Source organism: Drosophila arizonae, chromosome 3 (genome assembly GCF_054131065.1).
Source record: "Drosophila arizonae isolate 15081-1271.41 chromosome 3, UAZ_ARI_1.0, whole genome shotgun sequence".
In the NCBI taxonomy this organism is placed as follows: Eukaryota; Metazoa; Arthropoda; class Insecta; order Diptera; family Drosophilidae; genus Drosophila; species Drosophila arizonae.
Genome location: NC_142923.1, coordinates 29,539,632 through 29,564,880, shown reverse-complemented (window position 1 = coordinate 29,564,880; position 25,249 = coordinate 29,539,632). Strand labels below are relative to the sequence as shown.

The 25,249-nt window shown below is 35.2% G+C and overlaps 4 protein-coding genes across 15 annotated transcripts in view; 1 reads left to right on the top strand and 3 right to left on the bottom strand.

The window, feature by feature from the left end:
- Window positions 1-80: 80 nt before the first annotated feature.
- pelo (pelota mRNA surveillance and ribosome rescue factor) lies at window positions 81-14,115 on the top strand. Its single transcript, XM_018004277.2, has 5 exons — window positions 81-408; window positions 476-1,197; window positions 1,255-1,447; window positions 10,607-10,713; window positions 13,416-14,115. The coding sequence occupies exons 1-5, from the start codon at window positions 368-370 to the stop codon at window positions 13,535-13,537; spliced, it is 1,185 nt and encodes a 394-aa protein (XP_017859766.1). The 5' UTR covers window positions 81-367; the 3' UTR covers window positions 13,538-14,115.
- Window positions 3,742-7,946, bottom strand: LOC108611566 (uncharacterized). The gene is made up of 3 exons (XM_018004282.2): window positions 7,753-7,946; window positions 4,091-4,468; window positions 3,742-4,005 (listed from the first exon to the last, which is right to left on the bottom strand). Exons 2-3 carry the CDS (start codon window positions 4,441-4,443, stop codon window positions 3,933-3,935), a joined length of 426 nt encoding a protein of 141 aa, XP_017859771.1. The 5' UTR covers window positions 4,444-4,468; window positions 7,753-7,946; the 3' UTR covers window positions 3,742-3,932.
- Window positions 14,116-14,702: 587 nt separating the features above from the next.
- LOC108611187 (pescadillo homolog) lies at window positions 14,703-17,162 on the bottom strand. Its single transcript, XM_018003694.2, has 5 exons — window positions 16,980-17,162; window positions 16,629-16,862; window positions 15,469-16,567; window positions 15,153-15,400; window positions 14,703-15,089 (listed from the first exon to the last, which is right to left on the bottom strand). Exons 1-5 carry the CDS (start codon window positions 16,995-16,997, stop codon window positions 14,793-14,795), a joined length of 1,896 nt encoding a protein of 631 aa, XP_017859183.1. The 5' UTR covers window positions 16,998-17,162; the 3' UTR covers window positions 14,703-14,792.
- A 285-nt stretch (window positions 17,163-17,447) lies between these two features.
- Window positions 17,448-25,249, bottom strand: part of Nckx30C (solute carrier family 24 member Nckx30C) — a 50,630-nt gene continuing 42,828 nt past the window's right edge. For all 12 annotated transcript variants that reach the window (XM_018003683.2, XM_018003691.2, XM_089466064.1 and 9 more), the window contains one exon: window positions 17,448-25,248. In XM_018003683.2, coding sequence (XP_017859172.1) covers window positions 25,008-25,248 — 241 coding nt within the window. In that variant the 3' untranslated portion in view covers window positions 17,448-25,007. The remainder of the gene's footprint in view (window position 25,249) is intronic.

The following is a 25,249-nucleotide window of genomic DNA, read 5'->3' as shown; positions in this document are numbered from 1 at the left end:
ATATTGACAAAATTGAAAAAATTCCATGCGATAGTTGAGCGCATGGTGTGCTCTACAACCATTTAGCAACACTGGTCAAACAGCTGTTGCAAAATGTCAAAAAGTTCGCCGTGTGGAATTTGGCAATTTGCATTGAAATAATTTGTTGGTCAAGTTTAACGACGAACACACAAATAATAACAATGCCTAACAATTCGGTTTACATAAGGAAACATTTAATTCAATGCAAGTGACAAAAAGCATACAAAAGCAAAAAACATAAAGCACGCAACGCCAACAACAACAAATATAAGAGGAGCAGCGCACTAATTCAACGTCTGTTGGTAACAGACGGCGGCGGCTCAGTTCAAAAAACAAGGATTGCAACATGAAGTTACTTGGCAAATATGTAGACAAGGGCATGCAGGGGTAAGTGCTGCTGATATTTATATGCGTATATGTAAAAAAAAGCTTGTAATGTCATTCCACAATGCAGTAATGTAACTCTCGTGCCCGAAGAGCCGGAGGACATGTGGCACGCCTACAATCTGATTGCTGAGGGTGATAGCGTCCGTAGCACCACCATACGAAAGGTCCAGAATGAAACGGCCACCGGGTCATCCACCAGCAGTCGAGTACGCACCACACTGACCATTGCCGTGGAGAGCATCGACTTTGACACGCAGGCCTGTGTGCTGCGTCTGAAGGGTCGCAACATCGAAGAGAACCAGTATGTTAAAATGGGCGCGTATCATACCCTCGATCTGGAACTGAATCGTAAATTTGAGCTGCGTAAACCAGAGTGGGATACAATCGCTCTTGAGCGGATTGATATGGCCTGCGATCCCACCCAATCGGCTGATGTTGCGGCGGTTGTTATGCAGGAGGGATTGGCCCATGTCTGCCTCATCACGGCCAGCATGACACTGGTGCGAAGCAAAATCGAAGTGTCCATTCCGCGTAAGCGCAAGGGCAATGTGCAGCAGCACGAAAAGGGCCTGGCCAAGTTCTACGAACAAGTCATGCAGAGTATATTACGCCACGTCAACTTCGAAATAGTCAAGTGTGTACTCATTGCGTCTCCGGGCTTTGTGCGAGACCAGTTCTACGACTATATGTTCCAGCAGGCGGTCAAAATGGACTACAAAGTGCTGTTGGATAACAAAAGCAGATTCATGCTAGTCCATGCCTCCTCCGGGTTTAAGCATTCGCTCAAAGGTGCGTAAGTCATCGAACTATTGAAATTTGGATAGGTAGTAATACCTATTTTCACAGAGGTTCTACAGGATCCCGCTGTGATAGCTAAAATGTCTGACACAAAAGCCTTGGGTGAGGTTAAGGCTTTAGAGACCTTCTACATGATGCTACAATGTGAGCCAACCAAGGCTTTCTATGGCAAAAAGCATGTGCTGCGTGCTGCAGAGGCGCAAGCTATTGAAACCTTGCTAATTTCCGACAATCTATTCAGGTGAGTTCAATGAGACTACATTATAATTGCCAAGTTGTACTACAATTCTTATTCGACTCTATATATTCAATAAAACTTGTCAGGTATGTATATAGGGATCGGCAGTCTGCTTTCTTGTGCACTTAATCTTTGGTAATTCGTGCCCTTTCGTCATCACATATTCGACGCCCTGTCTGTAATTTTCCCAAAAAAAAAAAAAAAAAACACCTTAGATCACATTGTATCCGCTGCTATTCACTGAAGTAAGACGGCTTTACATTATCAGCTGATAAGCCCACAGCGCCAAAACTTTAACTTTAACCAAACTGCCGCCATGTTCACAGGCAATTTAGTTTATAGCATAAATCTTCATTATTCATTATAGTCCATACGATGCACTACAATGACTTTTATAAGCACTTAATGCTTTTAGTTTAAAAGAAGGTTTATGTAATATAAAAGAATATCTTCTTTGGTAAAGCTAATCCTTACTTTAGCGCATAAAGGGGTCTATTCATTATTTGGTCATTGATCTGATGAACCGTCATAGAACGCTGATTTTTATACTCTGAACCCATTGAAAATGTGAAATCAGGGTATAATGGTTTTGTGAAAAGTATGTAACAGGCAGAAGGAATCATCGCAGACCCCATAAAGTATATATATTCTTGATGAGGACGACGAGCTGAGTCGATATAGCCCTGTCCGTCTGTCCGTCCGTCCGTCCGTATGAGCAAAAGAATCTCAGAAGAGCTAGACAGCTGAAATTTGGCATGCATACTCGTGTATACCATAGGCAGTAAAAGTTTATCATATTTTTTCGATAACTCAGCCGGTAACTTTTTTATCGAGAATAATCGAAAAATCGGCTTTGTTTTTTCAGCCTAATTTGAACTTTTTTAGCCCTGTGTTGTATATAAAGTTAATGGATACAAAGATTGTGTAATTTACAGATTTTAGATACCACGCCCCCTTTGCCCCCTATTTGTAAAAAACGTACTAGAGTACTAGAGACTTTTGCATGTACATACATATGTTTCATTAAGATTGTAAGTCTACAAAATAAATTATTCAACAAATAAATTCTCATAATATTGCCCAAGCGCAGTCGCTGCTAACTGCGCAGTCAGCAGAGCGCGTGATATACGTGCGTGTGTATGCGTGTGTGCATAAAAGAAGTGCAGAATGAGTAGAATATCAGCTTCGAAGGTTCAGGGTATTTCCCAGTCGAGCAGTCTCGACTGGAGCCTTCTTGTTAGCTCTAATGAAGTATTCATGAACACACGCTAAAAATACAACAAAATCATTCATAGTATTTGAGGTAGGATTTAGATGAGCTCGGTGAATATATTATATATCGCAATATTTATAGTTGTTATTCATATATTCACTTTGATGATTAGTTATAGTACTGACATCTGATGAATCATATCAGTTAGAGAATCTATATGACAGCATATATAGTGATCGATAATAATAAACTGATGGTCGAATATACCTTGATCAAATATGCTATCTTTTGTGAAGGTCATTTTCGTATTTCGAATTAGATTAATCCTAAATCAAATCATCTTCATCACGTTCATTCGATCGATTCATCACTGATCTTAAATGTTGTTATCCATTTCCGTCTGGCTTTTATTTAGAAAATATCTTACTTAAATAGTGGGAATTCATATATAATTGTTTTTATCGTGATCATGTTGACTGTGTTCGATTCACCTTATAGCCTGAACCCATTTAACATGGGAGATCATTTAGTTACAACTAACTTATTCATTTGAGCTCTTTGATAAAAAATGTTCTTTAATCAATTTGTGTACATTATTATTAAATTCTAAAGCTAAGCAGTGAGCTTACATTTTGTAGAGCATATAATTTGTTGTCTCTTCGCCAAGATCTCGAGCGCTTCCTAATGCTTCAGTTGGCACACAATTTGTGTGCACAATTTAAGCCATTTAAAGAGAGCACGTCCGAAAACGCTAATTTAATGGGCCACCCGCCACGCCCCTAGACAGTCGCCCCTTGGCTGTGACATGCTCATGATCAAGGTTGGACGCCCGTAGAGTCGTCGCCATTTTTAGCTTCTTAATTTGTGTTTTTTTTTTTTTCGCTTTTGTTTTGTTTACGTTTTGGTTGAATTCGAATTTGTATCTGAAGCTCGCGTATCTGTAGCTGCGTGTATAAAGCTGTATCTGTTCTGTGTCTGTATAGACGCATACTCATAGTTGTATCTGTATCTGAACAGTGGACGCTGCCATAGCCCGTTTACATTTTTAATGAGCCGTTGAAATTCCATTTAAAAGGTAAAACGATTTGCGTGGCATGCAATAAAATGATAAATGTTATTGCACATTTGATTTACTTAGAACTAGCCTAAAGGTCTATACGAAAAATGCGTGTATACAATGTTTAATATTAAATTTAGCACGTTTAATCAGTCCTTAAATTATTGTAGTTCAGCTCTCAAGCTCCACCTCCCATGCGATTCCTCCCTTCAGTGCTATCAGAAGCTATTCAAATCGTAAGTCAGCAACGTTGTTCGCTTTACTTGTGCTATATCTCGACCTTTCTGATTGCTGTTGATAACGAATGAAAGAACAGAGAAGTGATATAATTAAAGAGTGAAACCTTGATAACTTTATAATTTATGATTCGTTTTACCTCGTTCTGTTCCACTGTAGTTGCTGTTGTTGCTTCTGCTGCTGCTGCTCGTTCCACAGATTCTTCTGCCGTTTCTGCTGTGCCAATTTATCATTCGCCTCCCAGTGTTGTTGTTGTCGACTTGTTTCACAGCTCGCCGCCTGTTCACTTAGCAGCCGCTTGTTGTAATCGTCCAGCGTCTCGCGTAACGGCAATAGACGACTCGGACTCCGACCAGGGGTCAGACTGGGACTGTGACGAAAGCAGGGCTCTGGTAGGCGAGGTTTCTTATCGCATTTATCGGGGCACAGCTGCTCTTGCAGCAGCGGATAGCCCAGCTCTGAGATGGTATAGTCGGGTTGCTTCGTGAGCATATTTCTTGCGTATATTCTATAGGAACTGCAATTGAAAGGGAATCATCAAATGTCACTAATAAATTAATGTAAACATAACTAAAATATCGGCTCTAATTGTCTATTAAATATGGCTATACTTCTGCTGATTTCATTTCATATGTTTATTGGCTAGTAGGCTCGTTTATTAGCCCAACTTACGGCTCTCACTTATCTGTCTTTAGGAACCAGAAATTGATTATAAGCAGTAAATTCTTTTCATATCTATTTCATATCATATCTGTCTAATTCTAAAATATTAAGTATTGATTCAACTTTATTGTCTCTATTACACATTTTAATTATTATTATTTTTTTTTTATAATTAAATTTTAAATAACAATAACCAAAAAAAGGTATGTAATTTATGATACTCAAAATATAAATTAATAAAATAAACAAATATTTAGAATAAAATTTGTTTTAAATATTTTGTTATTCCTTTTGTTTTTTTAAATTTATATTTTGAGTATCATTAATTATGTTGTTGTATTTGGTTTTATTTCCATAAAAAATACGCAAATTAAAAAATTTCGTATTTTAATTCATTTATATATATTTTGTATATTTTTAGTATAATAAATTAAAGAATTTTGTTTTATTATTTTATTTGCATAAAAAACATGCAAATCGTTTTAGAAATTGACGTTTCAATTTCACTTAAAATACTAATTTTAATGATGTGTATATTTAAATTATATGAATATCTTGAGTCTCCTCTAAATTATAATAAATGCTCGTGTGGAATGGTTTATAGAACATATACTAAAGTCTGGCCTCAAGTTCTAAATATTTCTTGATTTGCCGCTGTCTCCCTTTAGTTGACCCGTCAAGAACACAAATACAGTTTCTGTTCCAGTTCTAGTTTTTGTTTTTGTTTTGTTATTTCTCATTGTAGCTCTGCTTTAGAATTTAATTTATTTTCTTGTATGTATGTATTTTGTTTGTCTTTCACACGCGTATCAAGTGTGCCAAGCTCCGCTCAATACGCAACTGAGATCGTATCCGTTTGCTCATATTCAGCATATACATTTCTATATAAGCCTAAATGGGTATATATTTATATATTTATTGCTGCTCGATTGGCAGTGTCGGAAATCTTTGTTTATAGAGCAGTTTCAATTTCCAGATTTACACAGGCCCTAATAGCCATGTGAGTTTAGTTGTACTGCTTCTGTATCTGTATCTTTTCATTGTGCAAGTAACTGTATCTATTTCTGCATCGTGTATCTGAATCTTTGCATTGTGTATGCAAGCGTAACTGTATCTGTAGCCGTCTATGATATATTTATGTAGCTGTGTTTGTGTACAGTGAACGCTAACAGAAGGGAAGGAAGTTCGCATCTACTACAGACTAAACTCATCGAATACGGGTTTCCTATGACATTTAAATGCAGCAAGTAGCAGGCGTAGCTGTTCGTTCCGAAGAGATTCTACTGTATCTATTTCTGCATTTGTATCTCCACTTTATTTGCGTGCTGTCTGTTCCATTTCTCTACGTCGCCTGCTAACTTGCGCTAATTATTAGCACGTATGTGGGCGATTAAGGCAACCTCTGTATAGATATGCATCTGTATACATATATGTATATATATACATCTATATAAGTCGCTCCGTCTGTGGCTTTAAGCCATTGCCAAGTTTGTAGCTCTTAGCTGCTAAACACTTTTTGTTTATTTTGCTTGGGTTCTGGAATTCTATTTCGTATTTATTGTTTGATTGGGCCACTTGGCTTCCACATGCCCCAATATTCTGCACTGCAATATGATCCACTTGCATCAAGTCTTTGACTGCCTGCAGCCACCCCCCGCCACTCTGTTTTCATCGTCCGGCTTTTGTCTTCCATTTGCTCTTCTTCTGCTGCTTTATGGTTATTTTTCGCTTTATCATTCACATATTTTCTTGTCGCAACCCGTTTTTCTAGTCTCTGGTCTTAGGGCCGTCTTCTGTGCAACACGCTTCATGCAACGTTCAACGTGCCCCTCTTTTTAGCGGCAGCTGTTGTTGCTGCCTTTTGTTGGCTCTGCATAAATATTGACTCGATATATAATTGTTTATTTTTGCTTTAGTTTTTTAAATTTTATTTTGGGCACGCGCTGCTGGGACATTTCGTAAGTTGGTTTCTGTTTTGGTTTTATCTTTTTATAATCCATTTTCATTTGGAATTGTGCAACAAATGAAAGGGCCCACCTTTGAATCACACTCAGCATACATATGTAGGTCTAATATAATTGAAGTGTATACACAACGGTTGCACTTAGGTTTACAGAGTATCTGCTGTTTGTCAGCTCGAGGCTAACTTTTATGTGTTCCTCTCTTTGAATTCATCCGCAGCCGATTTGTATTCGGGTTAAGTTGACGTGGTGACATATAAAAAAAGCATTGATTGATCAATGTGAGTTTGAATGACGCTCCATAAAATACGAGTGAATTGATTAGAGATATGTACGAAATATATAGGCCCTGTTCCAAACACGTAAAGTGAGTTTTGATGTGATTTGCTCGATTTAGTAAGTTTTTTTTTGCATTTAGCCAAACAAATTTAAACCAGTTTGGGATTTGCAAAAATTAAAGTCTCCGGTTAGATCGTTTATAGGAAAACTCCCAAACTTTAATTTTGAAAATTTATTCATTTCTAAACCTTTCTCTTTGAATTCGTCTCTTTCAATTTCTTTCTACCCTGATAACGATCAAATAGTCTTTTGGGTATTTGGTGGAATATCTAACAGTTTGTGGATCTTATTCGCTTTGTTTGTCATAGCTGTAGACAAGTTCTTGATTTGATTTCGTTGTCATAGAAAGTTCATATTCATTTAGAGACTAAACGACATATGATACAGTTAATTATGCACTTTCAATCCCCCGCGGCGCGTCTTGAGGCCAGCTACATTGGCCTTTTGCTGTCCCTTTCTGCAGTGGCCTCCGCCCCCGGCTGCCCCTTGCTGCACGCTCATGGCTCTTTCACCTACGTTCCGTTAATTCCATTATAACAATTGATTTCATTGTGCAATCATTGTCACGCAGCAACAACAATAGCAACATTGGATTTAATTCACTGCGGCCAACAGATGATGAGTAAAACAGTTACTCAGGTATCTCACAGATACGCCGATCAATTTGTTGCAGCTGCGTGGCCAGCGCTGACTCAAGCCGTGAATTCCGCAAGAGAAAACCCAAAACTTGATTTCGACTTCTTTCTTCTTCGTTCATTTTATAGACTTTTGCACTTGACATGCACAAACCGCGAAAGCAATGACAAACAAATTAACTTTCACTTTGGCCTGCACGCACCTTTTGCTTTCTGTTTGTTGTTGTTGTTATTTTCTTGTGCTTCTCTTAGCACCAATTTCTTCTTTCGTGGCAAACGCGACGCGCTTTTCTTTTGACTCGATGCGGCTCGGTTCTTTTCCCCCTATTCTTCTTCTCGTTTCGTCCGCCAACGTGCGCGTCGCTAGAAAGCCGCTTCTCAACTAATTCTACACGAACAGACTCACGCTCGCTCAAGCTCTCTTCAAATACCCTATAATAAAAGCTCCTAATGGGTATATCAATTTTGAGGGATTCTCTTTTCAGTTGTATACATAGACGCATTTGTGTGTAATATAAATTATTAGTAGTCTTATGATAAATATCGATAATTTATTTATTATATTATGTTTGTTATATTTTCATGATCTGTCTAAATAGATTGTGCATATGAATTGTTTGTAGGGTATTCATAAGCAATCATTCAAATGTCATGTATTCATAGTCAGTCTTTGACTGCTCTCCGGCTGCTACCAGTGGTGCCAGATTTTCAGAGTCACCGTAAGCTAGATTGAAGAAAGAAATAAGCTAGAATAAGCTAAAATTAAAAAAAAAATAAAACTTTAACATAAGCTAACTAAAAAATAAAAAAAATAAAAAAAATAAAAACAATTGATGTATACTTTTTAATAGATATTTGAATTTTATTAATATATTTAAATTTATATTAACGAAATTATATCATCAATTTCATTATTTGCTTCCTCATATTTCTCAGATGTTTTAATTAATGATAAGTACCTCGCAGGTACTTTATAATTAAAGCAACATTTGCCATGACGGCGTAATCCATATCTGTAAAGTTAAAAAGAATATACACTAAATTACTAATCATTTCATAAACAAACCTTATACGTAATATTGCGTTTAAACCTTTAACACTCAATTGATTTCGCAATTTAGTCTTAACTATATATATAACTATATAAAAGGTATTTTGTTGGTTTGTGCCATGCCTAGGCAATGCGAGGCAATGTGTTTCTTTGCGGCAGCATGCTGCCGTAATTCGCACAACTTGGCCCCAATAGTCGCTTTACAAATGCAGCAGTACGCTTTTGTAGGGTCAGTTGGCACTTTGCGTAGCCACTCCTTAAAGTCAGGGCACTTTGTCCACGAATCGCGAAAATTTTGTTTGTAGGTAACTTTCGGCATTTTTTCAAATGTGAGCAAACGTTTGAGAATTTGCAACAAGTGTGACCGAAAGTTATCAGCGAAAATTACCATACATGTATACTCAAAATGGAACTATCAAAAAAAGTTATTATCGATTTCTCGATCAAAATGAACAAAAATTGTTTTGTACTACATTTTTGCAAGCCAAAATAGGCCAAATTATGTTTGAAATAAGCTAGATCTCAAGCTATAAGATTTTCATTAATTTTCCAAGCTTTTTATTTCAAAATATGCTAAATCTAGCTTAAAATAAGCTAAAATGGCAACACTGGCTGCTACACGTGCTGTGGAACGTATTGCCACGTATTTGTGAATAACATCCACAGACAGACCCGCTGAAAGAGAGGCAGAGAGAGAGAGGTTAAGTGAAAGAGCTCGATCGTCACGATACTCTGGTCACTCTCTCTCTCTCTCTCGCGCTCTTGAAACACAATCAAGCCGCTTTTCGTGCCTTCAATAAAAAATGATAATTGATATTTTACCTGTGCTTAATTTTTATTTTTGCATACCTTCGTTTTCGTTTTTGTTATTTCTCATTTAATGGGAAGGCGCAGTATTTTTTTGCGAATTTTATCTTTGAAGTATTAACATTTGCTAAGGTTTTTGAACCGCATGCCGGCATTTTGAATTCTCATTTGTTTCTAGAGTTGTTAATTTGATTTGACTCGACAACTTGCATTTTCATCGCAGCTCGTCCATAGACTATAACTGTAACCTCTGTGTCACACCTGCGATCCCACAAATTCCAGCTAAAGCTCAACAAGCTATGCATTATGCATGGATATAGATATATGTATCCATATGTATGTGTATCTGTATATAGATAATTGTATTAGTACACTATGTGTGCACCCAACAAATGAATTTTTCGCTCATGATTAAGCGTTTTGCTTCGCATCGAATTGTGGATGTGCAATATTCACGTACTTCGAATCGAAATAGATATTAATTGCCTGTACACTCAATATGGCAAATGCGGCTTCAGGGTTTCATGTGATACATGCAATACTTCGTGTAGGTATTTCTTTATCTCTCTATTTTGCATGTTTCGGATGATAGCACTTGTAACTGGTCCTAACAAATAATTGAACATTGTAATTTTGTACTTCTTATGCATTTGGCTTTTCCTTTGTAAAAGTTACTACTGCGCTTATTTTTCTTGTATATTCCGAGCGATATGGGAATCAAGGGATGTACATAAGTTATATACAGTAGAATCAGGTTAAAACGACTCCGCTGTACGGTTATTGCGACGAAAATTCTGGTCCTCAGACAAATTTATATGAGCAAACTTAGACAGTTTTGTGTCTTCTAGGATTAACGACGGTCCTTCTACTGTAGTAAGTTTCTGGGCTATATAGTTTGAATATAATTATTATTATTATTAAACTAATAATATTGTAGGAATATAGGATTAATATTGAATCCCATTATATTTTGAGCGTTCGGCAATTGGTTACACTAAACTTCTTAATTGTTTTTCTTATCTTCTATTTCTACACTATATAAAGTCATATAATTTTCAGGCCATGGGTTTCTTTTTACTATTAACATTTTGAGGACTTCATGTGTTTTTTAAAAGATTTTTTATTGCCTTTGTTGTATATATGTATACTTGAACTATTCTACTCAAATTTAAATTAAAGTCCTTTTCGCCTTTTTTTAGATGCCAAGACGTAAATCTCAGGAAAGAATATGTTAACTTGGTTGAATCAGTGCGAGATGCCGGTGGCGAGGTGAAGATATTCTCCAGTATGCATATATCGGGCGAACGTAAGTATTGCATATGACAGTACAGTGAATACTCGAGAAGATTATAAATTAGAATTTACATTTATCAATTGAAGTTATTTCTAAATTCTATTTATAAATTATGCATGTATGTACATAAACATTTTAATATTAATATTAATCTCTAATTTATTTTTTTTTTTTTTTTACAAAAAACGTTCATTGTATCTGATTCTGCATTAAGCCAGCTAACGAATTCACTCGACTATTCTCTAGAGAAGGCAAGCAAAATGTCTATGGCTCATGCTTTCTTGGTCTGGTATAGAAGTTTCAGGGTACAGGCCTCCCCCTGTCTAATGACCTCGTTAAGCATTCTATTTTTACATTCCGTGCAGTGCATATGCATATGTTCGCACATAAATACAGATACATATATAGATACATATACATATATGAATGTATATATTCAAATTTGTTTTTCTTGAAGGAATCTCCCGCGTTGCAGAATTTAGTTTATATTGGACTTTAGCCCGAGGCTTTTCATCTATTTTTTTAAATTTTTATTTTGCTCGGGGACACTTTCAATTTCATGTTGATTTTAAATTTAACTTGACGGTAATTAAAATTGCATTTTACATGTCTTCGAAATATTTTCGGGTCGCTTTAAATAGCAATTTGTTGGCTGCTTGGTAAATGACTCACGTCTTGTCTATTCTTCTTCTTTTTCTTATTTCGCTCTTATCAATTGTTTGCGACTTGGCAACGTTTTGCCAATTTATATACCCTGTAGACTAAAAAGTTGGCTGTATAAGTGGTGTACAATGTAGAAGAGAAGGCAAATAGAATACGAATGTACTCGTTAAGACAGAGATAGAATGGAACGCATGATGAATGAATTCATAATTAAAAGAGTATACTGAAAAATAACACAGAAGTGAAGTATTTTTTTTATGTTCATTAATATAATTCTGGAGAGAGTTTCATCATTTTTGTAGGTGGCATTACCTAGATGAAAAAATTGACAAAAAATTGATTCATAAATAGCTTAGTTTCTTTTTTTATTTATTAAAGATAAGATATGCTATAATATAGTATAATATAATTACAAATATATAAGTCAAATTGTATATTTTATAATTACATATTTGAAGTTATCAAGGCTCTGTCAAGTCTTCAATTTTTAACATTATCTACCAATTCGATTAATGTTGATTATTTAACAGAAATGTTATTTAACAGAACTTGTATTAAGGCATGTATGAAATGTATTTGAATAGGCCAATGAACAAATATCCAAAATCGAAAACATGTAATATAAATAGAGATGATCCTCTTAATAAACTTTAAAGGAATACTTTAAAGTTAGATAAACTTTAATGGAATACTTTAAAAATTATTAAGAGGATCGTCTCTATTTCATAATCGGCAATTCTAGCTCATTATATTCGGTTTAAGCGTACTTGGGCGGGTGTTGCTCGTAAATGGGTCGACGCTGAGTCTAAAATAGAACCAGAATTCTTTTCCGCTATTGTAGTACGCTTTATAGCTCGATAGAGCTTGTGAAATGATTTTGCATATCTGGTCCGTTTTTCAGCTCCCCACTCGAACATTTCCACAGCGTTTCATTTAACTCGTTATCGCTGGCACCGCCTCCTCAAGTACTTGTTGCTTCGCTGCCAAGAGAATGCTTTAATCAGCTCGCAATTGCTTTTATATAAACATTGTAGAACAAGTGTAAACAAAAACAAAAACCTCGAGTACTTGATTTGAATTGTGTGCAGATGAAACAAGCCCACAATTTCCATTATTGAGCAGCAATGGATACGAACTGAAAAGCAACCCGAGCAGAACCTATGCTAAACTCTAGAACGTTGAGCACTTTGCATTGCTCATCGATGATAGACGTGCAGGGTGTATTTAGTCCAGATTATGTGATGACAGATGCTGATTTATCGACCCCATAAAGTCCAAACCTTTCTTGTTACTGACGATGAGTTAATCTGATGTTTGGATCGGTTCTCATAAAAAATATAATAGTATTATGCCGTGCTGGGTTCCGGTTATATGCTACTCATACGTACTGCTAGATATATAATCATTTACATATTGTAAAATTGTAAAAGGTAAATTGTACATGGAATATCCATCATGTTGAATGTTAAGTTCAAAAGTGAGTCACTGTTCTAGAAGCGGGCAGCCTTGAATATGTCAGTTGCAACTCCTACGCCCGGTGCATAACCTAAGAGAACATGTTAACTGGTTTGCTTGGACTGAGCACTGGCATTGATTCCGCTTACAGCTTGGCCAAAAGCTGTGGGAAATTCACTTCAACCTAGAATTTCAATCCAAGTTCTTTAGTTAGCTTAAAGTTTCAGCATATGCAGCGGATGTATAAATTGCGCAATTAACATGATTTGGTTCTCAGCTAGTTCATTTCTGGGCTACATTTTCAAAACATTAATTCTTCTACTGTTTATATTAAAAGTTTATTATATCCGTTTAAGGACTAGTTACTTATATGTAGATCAGTTAATGTCAGAATGATTCCCCACATGCTGCTCTATTTTCTAATGATATACGCATTAGTAATTTCCCGTTCAAAACTTGTTATTTATAGTTTTTCAGTTTCTTTTTCAAATCAAATTTACTTCTCTCTGGGATTTCTTTTTAAGATTCTTTCCATTCACATTTCATTTTCGACAATGATATTCGTGGTTAATTAATAACCTTAATTGTCTTTTCAGAACTCTCTCAATTAACGGGCATTGCGGCTATTTTACGTTTTCCCATGCCGGAACTGGAAGATAGCGATGACGATGACGATGAAGACGGTGCAGCGGGCGGCGACAACAGCGATAGCGATTGAGAAATATGTATCCTAAGGATCCTGTAGCATTTTTCTATTTAGACGGTTTATTTTACATACTCGAGAAAAAGGGCGACGAACGCATATTCAAAAAGGCAAAAACGAAACATAATAAATATAAATATATATAGCGTAATAGGTACTACTTATGACAGACTTGGACTGTGTCAGGGCATATACAATATACGAGTACTATATATACATATACAAATATTTAGGTTAAACGATGCAAGCGACAAATTGTTAGTTAAAATAAAAAAAAAAAAAAATTAGGTTTTCTATAGCCAAGCAATTAGTATGGTTTGGCATCTATATAATTAACAAAAATCTTAGAAATCTTATAAAAAATTCAAGTAACCCGTGCTCTAGTTCTTTTTCTATTTATAACACATGTTCTAATGCTTTACCGCTGTTTTTCTTGTTATACTGTATTTAATAATTATACAATATTAGTTTTTATATATTATGCTCATGTGTTCTTTCTACTCCTGCTATGTCTTACAATCAATTAATGCAAGATCTTATTGTTCCAAAATTTTGTTTAAGCTTAAAAAATAAACCGATAAACTGTGCAACAATTTTGATTTAATACCATGTTATTAATTTTAATACTTAAAGTTCAATGTTAGCAAAACATGGTTTTTGCCAACTTAACAGCTGCATTCGCCGTTTGCAGATGACCTTGCAGTTACTTAACATTCTTTTCCTCGGATATCCGTTAGATAGTCACTTTTAATTTGTTGTCTGCCTGATGCTGTTTTGGCTTGTGTGCTTCTTGGGTTTATGCAAAGGAAAACATAATAATACTCCGATATATTGCATTGACTCCCTTCAATAGTTCCATGTCTTCACAAATATCATCATATCATGAGATATTTTCCGAAACGGCTAATTGCATACCCTGTCATTGGTCAGATGAGTTACAATATAAACAATTTTAACTATTAGAAGTTGGTATTTTACTTCAGCTGTGTGAAGGCCTTTTGAGTCTGCTGTTGAATGTTAATTGTGACGCAATTCCACATATTTAATAATTTCTTGATATTACTCTAGTCCTTCAAATATCCATATTGCAGTTGAACTCGAGATTTGTGGACTATTAAATGATTGATTAACAGTCACGGCCCAAAGCTATGCATTTCTATATATCAATGAGGACTCGACATTTTGATGCGTTTATATATTGGTTTTTATTGTTGTTGGGCATAGACTAATTCTAAGACACAGGTTGTGGAATAGCGCAAGGCGTGGTCTTTCACTTGGCGCCCAGTTGCGAGGCTGCAGCAGCAGCAGCGGCGGCTGCTTTCTTTGCCTCCCGCTTAGCTGATTTTTTGGCTTCTTTTGTATCTTTGTCTATGTTTCGTCGCTTCTTACGAAGCAGCCATTCCTCCTTTTCTTTGCTCTGCTTTTCGCGAATCAGTTTGCGGAACAGATTGCGATGACGTGGCTTGACCATGCGCGCCTGCAGACGATGCTCATCAACTTCGGCCTTGTGCAGCTGCCTTTTGTTCACCTTGTGCACCTTGCCCGACTGCACAGACATTTTCTTCTTCTACAAGAAATTAAGAATTGTTATGTATGCATATAACATATATTGTATATTCCGTGGACGGACCTCTTCCTGCAGTCGCTTTGTTTTCTCATCCAGCTCTTCTTCCTCTTCATCGCTTTCCTGCTCACCATCGAAATCATCATCAGCGTCCTCTTCATCCTCGTTGACACCGTCTGGACCGCCATACTTTTTGTACTCGGCTGTTTCCTGTTGATAGGCGCGCTGCAGCTGTGCATCTAGCAGCTCCTGATCCACAGTATCATCTTCATTCTGTGCAGCTTCTTCCTCCTCCGACTCATCATCGCTTTGAGCTGTCGAAAGGAAAGACATAGGGGTTCAATAAAACAGTGTTCATATTAAGAATTTCTAGTATACCTACCGTGCGTTTCAATCAGCGAGGGATCATGAAGAGCTTTCTCTTCGGGGGGTACATACGTATCCCGTTTGGCATCGACAAATGGCGATAGATGCGGCGGCAGCTCCTCGCCCAGGAAGTATTTGTTGGTGGGCAGCAGCTGTCGCTGATTCACGCAGTCAAAGACCCACTGGGGCTGAATATAGTCCCTCGATATATACTGGGTACTTAGGCTAGGTCTGTCAACAATCTGATGCGTGATGGTCTCATCACTCTCGTCGTATGTGGAGCCTGAGAACACGGACGAGTCCCAGGAAACTTTGCCTCCAAAAGAGCGAATGATGATGACCAAAGGCTCGCGAGGGACCTCACGATTTATAAAGAACTTTAATCCCTTGAAGAGATTGCGTAGACGGGCTATTTCCTGCGCTTCCTGTTTCATTTTGATAATGCGTTTCGAGTCGCCATCCTGTTCTAGAAGCTCCATATCAATATCAGGTTCCTCCTCGTCCTCCTGCACCTTGTCTGTACGCAACAGCTCAAAGTTCAGAGCAGCAATACGCTCCGACACAAAGCTCGTCTCATCTTTCAATGTGTCCTCGTTATCTTGCAGCATGCTAGAGGGAAATTGTGGTGGATACGCCATATTGAGACCGTGGTACAAGCGGTAGTTCGTAAAGCCCAGCATAATTGTATAGAACTCCACGAATATGGACATGACTTTGAAGTCCACCTCCTGCCTGGATTGCGGCTTAAACGGATAATAGTGCGGCACTATCCAGGTGACCTTTTGGCCCTTGATCTCAGCCTGGAAGTAGTAGCCTTTGATAGATATGAACACCTTGCGCAGCGACTTGGAAGCAATGACATAATGCAAAAATTCGATGGTCAATCGACGGCAAAGATTCGACTGCTCGCGCGGTATTAAGTGCAAGGACGGAAATGTGCTGAACAGAAAGAGTAAAGTGAGACAGTCATCGAGATCCTTGAGCGCATCAATGAATGTCGGATAGCGTTCCTTCACAATGTGATCAAGTTTGATTTCGGGGAACAAGGCCAAACGACGCTTCAGATTGCGAAAGTCCTTAATAGCGCGATCCCGACCCGATTTCTTAGCAAAGATCTGTGAAGGTGAGATTGGGATTATTGGTGAAGCCCAATGAATCAAATATCCTACATCATACCTTATAGTCACGCAGCGTCCACACTATGGGCTCGTGCAGCAGGAATCGTATGTCCTTGGTGTGGTACAATATCTTTATCTCTGAGGAGCCTTTCTGTGCACGTCTTCGATGCTTTGGCTCGCGTGGATAAACTCCCTTCAAAATACACAAACGGCGAAAGTCGTTCAGCGACAGCTGCAGCTTGCGCAGTGCTGCGCGCCGGCTTATATATTGTGTGGCCTCACCGGCTTCGTACTGCAAATAAAATCAATTTAAATTGTGGAAAACTCAGAGTCTATGCATAATATTCCGGTTAAAAAATAACCTCGCAATCGCAACAAATTGCGTCTTTTGGTTACTATGTTAACATACCTTCTTGGGACGCCTCATTGTGAAAGTCTTGCAGTGCAGCAGTTACTTATGTGAAAAAGAATAAATTTTTCTGAACTGCTCTGTTCCAAAATGTTTTATTTTATTAAGAACACGCAGCGTAGCCAAAACACACGTTTTTGTGTTGTTGGTCGCGTGGAAAGGAACGATGGGACCGTTCGCTAAAAACGGAAAATCTCAATAGCTGGCATTCACAGGGCACGTGTACACGAGCATGGGCAGCACTGTCCACCAGCTGATGTAATTAAATAGTAACAGCAATAATAAAGACGCGCTTCCATTTAATGGGTAACACTGGCTGCTAGTGTTGCCACACTCATAAAATCACTATTGCAATGCGCCGTGAATTCAAACAACGATATTGTGCCTTTTCGATAACTCGTTTTATTGAATCTGTTTTTATTGTTTTTATAGGTAGGTATTGTATTGAGAAAATAACATACAGTCTAAGTTTGTTGTATTATATAATATTTGTTATATATTAGTTAGTTTGAACATTAACTTTATATATTTTTTTGTTGTGTATGTGTTTGTGTATTTTGTTGTTTGTTGCAATATGCAGAATGCAAGATTAAACGATCTTGGTATACGTTAATTCGCGGCCCTGCGACATCGTGGCTATGTAACGGTATTTCACATTGCTGCATCCTGGTATGTGTATGTGTGAGAGTGAGTGTTTTTGTGTAAGTGTGTCTATTAAGCGTTACGATTCAAATGTATCTGAGTGTGATTTTTTGTATATTTCACCTAAATAACTAGTTAACATTGTATTTATTAGCTTCGTTTTGATTTACATAAGTGTCGTTCCCTCTTTTCATCGAAATGCGTTTTTCTATATAAACGTTTTTACTTTCTGTCATAATTATGTTACTCGCTTATTTTGCGTGCCAGCCCATGCTCAAGTACACATACATACATACATACATATATATATGCATATATATATTTCTATATATATCGAAATTGACTATTTATTTGATTTGCTTCTAGTCCATGCGGTATTTGCTTTTAATGATGAGCTCTGATTTGATGTCCGGGAGGGGGAGGAGTGATAGTGATTGTGTTTTGTATAAAATCTAAATGTTTCCATTAAATATATACGTATTTAAATATATTTATATATATATATATATGTATATCCATATACTTCTATAAAGTAAATAACATTCTGTATTATAGCTGAATCGCTGTATTATTTGCAACTTTTTTATTTTAAAGTAAAGCCGAATTTATATGTTCAGCAAGTTTAGGGATTCCCGGGTTTTACTTTAACTTTAACTTTCATTTTTAATTTTTAATTTTTTTATTTTTACATTTCTGTTTTCTGTTTTCGCTTTTTGTTCATTTTATTCCAATGGCTTCATCACGTTCGTTTGACTCGTTTACAGCAGCGATCCGTAAGATCTGCATTCTGTGTTTTTGTAAGGCTTATATTATACAAATACAACAACAAATCGGGCATACGAAATAACCATATGATTAATGTTGTCACAAACAATACAATAAAAAATAAAAAATTAAAAACTATTTTCGTTTATTGCAAGATTCGTTTTTATATATGTATATGAACTGTAATTTACTAAATATTCTGTTTGTGAGTGTTGTGTGTCTTTGACTGTCTGTGTGTTGTGTGTTTTTGTGTGCGTATTTGTATGTATTTATATAAATTATTTGTACAATCTTATGTGCTAAAAGCGTATCAGTTATTAAAATTAATTTTCTTACTTTTTTGTTTTCCGATTTTCCTTTTTATACTTTTTCGTTTATCTGTGGTATTTTCTTAATACTCTCTCATATATAGATGTATATGTGTGTGTAGGTATGTTGAAATTAACAGTAATTTTCTACATTACATGCTCAACGTCTATGCCGTGACCGTTACCAAAAATAAACCACATACATACATTTGTATATATTGACTTAATACGACTACGCACTATATATGTATGTAAAAAATATGTAAAGTAAAAATCGCACAACAATTCAAACTCAACAACACAAAAATCGCTGGTGGGTAAGGAAATATATTTTTGTTATATTATATTATTATTTGGTTTTTGCTGTATTACGCATACGACGGTTACTCTTTCGTTTTCGATAGGTATTATCTATAATCGATAATTGCATTGCCTATTAAAAATAATAAACGCATAGTTCTTCTTGTTGTTGTTGTATACTTACAAATTTGAAAACGCTATAAAAAACTTTAAATTAGTCTACCAATATGTTAACTATTACTTTTTGCTGGATTCGCTTATTATTTATCGTTATCGTTTTTGTTATCGTTGTCGTTAGCTGCTTAAAAAAAAACAGTTGGGCTCGTGTCGGTTTGTTTTCTCCTCGTTTCATTTACTCTCATCGCGATACCCAAATTCCTCGACTCTATTAAAGCGACGATTCATTTATCATTTTCAACTCTATTTTGTCAGACGGTTTTCGTTGATTTCATGCGACACGCGTCCATCCCAAGTGCGGATATTTTTCGAGCGCATGCAAGCGACAATCGTTATCGTTAATCGATTAGCCTTGCGCTATGCAGACGAAAGCTGAAAAGCTAAGCCCGTACGCATAGTAGACACATTTTATTGTTTCGTGTTCTGTTTCGTTTTTGTCTTTTTAGTTCTTCGTTTTTTTTTTGCTTGTATTATACAACGGACGCAACTTGAAACGATTTTCGATTTAAACCCTATTTGTATAATATATATATATGAATTAAACTTTTGTATACACGGCATTATTTGTTAAAAAAGAAATTAGGAAGGAAAGAAAGTTACGCATACTCTCTGTGGGTAAATACATAATTATTATACATATATATATATATATATATATATATATATATATATATATATATACTCATAAAAATGAATATATATATATGTATATATTGTTATATATTATTTATTGTATATGTATATAACTGTGATAATTATATTTCCTATTTAAAGCAGAACTGATCATGTGCTTGAGTATTATTAGCAGGTGATTCGATACAATTCGATGATCTCTGATCTGAGAGCTTTGTAGCGTCCAGTAATTGTTCGTGTTTGCTAATTTCATATTTTAAAATCTTTATACATCGGGTAATACGCATGCCAATTGTTCAAGTGAAAAATAATATTAAAATTTGTTAATACTTACTTTAAGCTGGAACTTAAAAATTTTGGTCAGAGGATAAAATTAGCAGACAGAAGAATTCTACGCATATGAAATTTGCTTTCTTTTGGGTTTTCAGTTTCTTTTTAACTTTAATTTCAAACAATGATTTTTTATTTGTAATTTATATATTTCATAAAGTATATACTGTATTTTATTTTTTAATCTGTAAATTTTTTATTTTAATTTTATTATTATTATTTGCTCTGTTTTACGCTTCTGAACAGTTTTACTAATTTTTCAACAATGTTTTGTATTTTGTTTGTTTGTTTTTTCTTTACGCAATTATTCAACTTGTTAAAAATCTATAACCATAACAATTTCTCATACATATATATAAATATATATATATATAATCTTATATAAGTTGCTTTAAAGCAAGACCTCAACGATTTCCACTTGACAAGTGCGTGTTTATGTGCGTTTCGAGTTAGGATCTGGGAATTGAGAGGGTTTCGAGTTCTGAATGCCTTTTGAACAATTGATGCTAACTACGCTGGTACTGATAATGACTTGGATTACTATCATATAGTGTGTGTATATGTGCAGCTGTGTCAATTATTTTGATTTCTTTGTTGTCTTTTGTAAATGTTAACAGACGCTGGGCATTTGTACTGCGCTCTATGAATGGGGATCCTTTTTGTTTTTTTTTTGTTTTTTTGTTTTTTGTTTTTTTTTTTTTTTAAGAGAAAGTGCCTGGAAAGTATATAGTAGTAGTATATGAACATTCCATGCGAAATGCTAGTTGATTAACAATTTTGTTCGATACATTTTTTTTAGGTAAGTTTCTTTTCATTTTTGAATATGCTTTATCATAGTTCTACAAAAGTTTTATTTGTACTCGTCGTAGTACTTTATAGACAAAAGTGGGCGCGATATGTTTTGAATGTGTGATAGTGCGTATGTGTATTTGTATGTGTGTGTGAGTATGTGCTAAATGTTATGTATTCTAAATAAATAATATTTTAGCATATATGTATATATGTCGTGTATATATAGTATGTCGTATGCACTTTGTTTTTAAAGTTAATTTGGAAGATTACTGTTTAGTTTTACCATATACAGTATGTATAAAAGTTTATGTTAATTGTTTTATTTTGTAAGTACTGGAAGTTATATTTGTTCTTTGCTTTTTGTTTTGTTTCGTTTGAAAAGCAATTTCATTGTTTTTTCTCCGATTGCTCTATGCTCTCGCGCACATTTGCCTGTGCATTGAGCGTTCGAGTTGAAAAATGTTGACAGACAGAAAGTGTTGAGTGTCAACTTCTGAGTTACAATCCATATATTGAATATATAGGATATATATCAGCTGGTACTGAAGTTGGACTTGAGAGCGATGCTTCGCAAAGAGTGAGTAATCAAGAGTTAGGTTGAACTGGGATATATGGAACAGAAGTTTTCAAGGGCAGTTAACAGGTTGTTTGTTGCGACAATGCTTCGAATGCTTCTAAGAACGTCCCAGATGTTCTAACAAATATCACCTGAACATTCCTTTATTATCCTTGCCATGTTGAGTCTTGGGAAAAAGCTTTTTCTACAAATTTATTCTAGAATTAAAGAGTTTGTTCAACTGGCATAAGACAATAACGGTATTAACGGTATTTTTTAGAGACCAAAAATTGTAGAAATAATTCTATCTCGCTTTTGACAGAAGTGTGGGGAATCTTAAGAAATAAAATTATTTGAATAGTCTGAAAATTTTCCAAAATTTACTTTTTTCTTTTTGTTTGCTATCCTTAAATGTTCAAGTTAAAAGGTTTAGGTGTATAAAATGTATAGTTACAAGAGTGAAGAGCTAGGAACGAAAGGATTAGTGGAGCTACGTTGAAATGTATAATGTATTATGCATAAAAACTTGTATCGGAATGAGCTTTGTAAAGCAAAAATTCCGTAAACCTTAATTAAACTCATTAAAAACAGAAAAACAAGTTCAACTAACGGTAAGCTTAATCGCTCTCAGTGCCGCCCGTTGCCAGGTGTCCAGCATTTAAAGCGTGTATTATATATGAATGTATGCCCTGTGGTTACATGCGGCTATAATGTCGAATGTCGGGGGTGTTCCTTTGGTGGTTTCTAGTGCCATGTTTCCAGTTGCGGCTTATCGAGCATTTGGCTAAGCACGTTAGTTAGCGTGACGTACTTAATGCCTCGTGGTATTTATACAATGTTGTATTTTCGTAATATATTTTATTTTGGTGTTCTCTATTCATTTTCTATACTGCTATGTATGTCCTCCATATATAATCTGAATATATATGTATGTGTATGCACCCATGGGGTGTAAGAGCAGACACACTAGTTACCTTGCAAGGTACACATACATATGTACATATGTACATATCTGATAACTTCTATTTGAAGTCTGACTCGGATGCCTTGCTTGCAATGATTTCTGCTGTTCGTCTTATTCTTCTTCATCTTGGCCGTGCTTTGATAAACAGTATTTTGTTTTTGGTTTAATACCATGGTATTTTTATATAGTAGTATATTATATATAAAGTTATGTCACTGCCACTAGTTCTCATTTAAATGTATTCGCGTTCGACTTGTAAAAATTATTGCTTTCTGTTCTGTGTGGTTTGTTTTTATCTTTTCCTTGTTTTCCTTTTTTGTTATTATGTGTGTATGTGTGTGTTATTTATAGTATTTCTTAGTATTTCTTAGTATTTTCAGTATTTTTATTTGTTTGCTCAACTTCAATATGCAAACGTTTTCTCGGGATATATATTTTTTTTATATATTGCCTACTTAAGATAAGGTTGCATACATATATACTTTCATATATATATATTTGTTTGTCATTTGCTGTTTATATGTATATAACATATATATATATATAAGTATGTATATGTGTAATGCGTCTCGTTTTTGGGTTTCTTCATCTTCTTGTTCTCGAGTTCACGATTCACGGTTTATGGTTTATGGTTTACGGTTTACGGTTTAAGGTTTTAAGATTTTTTTAGGTCTAGTTTAGAAAAATGTTACGTACGTTCTAAATAAAGAGAGCAAGTTGTTTTTGTTAAGATATTGTTTTTCTCTTTCGCATACATATAAATATGTTTATATGCTCATATATATATATTATGTGTATATATGTGTTTATATAAATATATATATTTATAGGGGATTTATTAAGCAAAAAGTATATGAAATTATTAATATTGTTGTTTGCTTGTTTGTTTGTTTTTTTTTTTTTTTCGAAAATTGTTTTTAATCTTCATTCGTATGTAGTATAAGAAATATTTTGTTTCATTTGAAATAACTGCATCGTTTACGCACGCCAACAAGAATCATAAGTTTTAATCATAATAATAATCATAATCATAATACAAGAATGACGATTAGTCATAAAGTTTCCATCGGTTTTTTTTCTTTTTTTTTATTCTTTTTTTTAAATTATGTCTGGCAAATGCTTAGCAAAATGTTTTCCTCTTCTTTTCGGTTTAAAGTATGCCTAGTATTATATTTTATATAATTTTAGATTTTATGTTAGTATTTCCTTTTGAGTATAGTTGTAGCTTATCATCTTTGTCGTTTAATAAGTACGCAAATTATCACTTAATTAATATAGGTCAATATATAAGTAAGTATATATACATATATGGGGATATATGTATATATATATTTATATGCGATGTAAGTGTGCGTGTGGTATATAAGTTTTATATATATGTATATATATATATATAGTATAAGTTTCGTAAAAACTAGACTGATTTAGGCTCTATCTGGCGTAAAGCTTTCATTATTTCATCTTAATAGTGCTTGGAAAATTACTAGAGAACAGTTTATAATATAGTTGGTAGAGCACGCAAATTATAGTGTTGGAGAGCGGCAAGTGTTGGAAAAGAGCTGAAACTGACGGAAAGTTTGGTCCAAATAACGGAAAATCTGATCTCTCAAAAAGTTTAAGCACAAATTGAGACACCAAAAAGTCTTGAAATAGCTGAAGAATTTCAATAAAGAACTCGTAAGCAATTTTAGCACATAGTACATTGCTTAAGGGTTGAAATTAGTGTTGAATTGGTTCGAGAATTGATTTTGACTTCAGCTCGACTGAGACTGAAAGTTATGCAATGAGTCCGAAAGGGTTTGTTCAACACTTGCAAAAGCTTGTAAAACATATACCCAACATAATTGCCGACTGTCTTGATCGTAACGTATATAAGGTGCTTGTGCCAAGTTAGTACTTAGATTTGATATACTCGTAAATAGATAGTAATTTGAGAAACGCAAACGCTTAAGTAAAGTAATTGATTGGGAAGCCATTATTCTTGGTAATTTTTGTTGGTATCTAAATAGTATATACTCAATAATAGATAAAGTTAGTAAAGGTTTATAGTTCGAGTAGAGAGAAAGATAGATTCATAGATAGATAGAGATGAAGAGTTTCGTGTATGGGCGTGTGTATGTCTGTGCGTGTGTGAGTTTGGGTGTGTTGCTTTAGTTTTATATTTTAAACTGCTTAAAAGCTGCGGCTAAACATTTAAAGTAAATGTCTCTTTTATGGGGAAAGGAAAAAACGCTGCACATAGCACTAACTAACTCGTTTTTACTTTGCTTTTCGCTTTTGCTTTCGTTATCTCTTTCGTATTTTGCTTCATTATTTTCATTTGGTTTTTGGCTTTTATTTGTTATGCTCACTGTATTCGTGTGGTGATTTATGCATTTGCTTAACAATTCGATTAGTTTTAGTCAATTTGTTAATTTAATTCATGGATGTGTTTTGTATATAAATTTAGCTAATTGGTTTGCGAGTGTTCGTCTGTCTCTCTGAGTGTGTGTGTGTGAAAGTGAGATGGTGTTTGTCATTTTGTCTTTGTTGCAGAGTTGCTGATCTGCCACGGTGCAGATTTACACGGGGCAGGTGATGAAATCATACTCAAACATCAGCGACACGGCAACAAAGACAAAGTACAGTAGAAACATGGTAAAGCCCAACCCCTTGTTCATGCGCCAACGGAAGCAGGCAATTGATAGCACCACAAAAACGAGCATCATAAACAATATGGTTATGGAACACACCATGCCCACCGAATTCACTTCAACGGGTGCATCGTAGATGATCCCATAGAGCAGCCAGGGTATCGGCAAGC

Excerpts from the sequence above, each read along its gene's own strand:
- pelo (XM_018004277.2), top strand. The coding sequence starts at position 368 with ATGAAGTTACTTGGCAAATATGTAGACAAGGGCATGCAGGG. Across the intron at positions 1,198-1,254 it reads GTTTAAGCATTCGCTCAAAG|AGGTTCTACAGGATCCCGCT; the intron begins GTGCGTAAGTCA and ends CTATTTTCACAG. Across the intron at positions 10,714-13,415 it reads TATGCATATATCGGGCGAAC|AACTCTCTCAATTAACGGGC; the intron begins GTAAGTATTGCA and ends TTGTCTTTTCAG.
- LOC108611566 (XM_018004282.2), bottom strand. The coding sequence starts at position 4,443 with ATGCTCACGAAGCAACCCGACTATACCATCTCAGAGCTGGGCTATCCG. Across the intron at positions 4,006-4,090 it reads CTACAGTGGAACAGAACGAG|CAATCAGAAAGGTCGAGATA; the intron begins GTAAAACGAATC and ends CGTTATCAACAG.
- LOC108611187 (XM_018003694.2), bottom strand. Across the intron at positions 16,568-16,628 it reads GGACGCTGCGTGACTATAAG|ATCTTTGCTAAGAAATCGGG; the intron begins GTATGATGTAGG and ends TCACCTTCACAG. Across the intron at positions 15,090-15,152 it reads CAAAGCGACTGCAGGAAGAG|AAGAAGAAAATGTCTGTGCA; the intron begins GTCCGTCCACGG and ends AATTTCTTGTAG.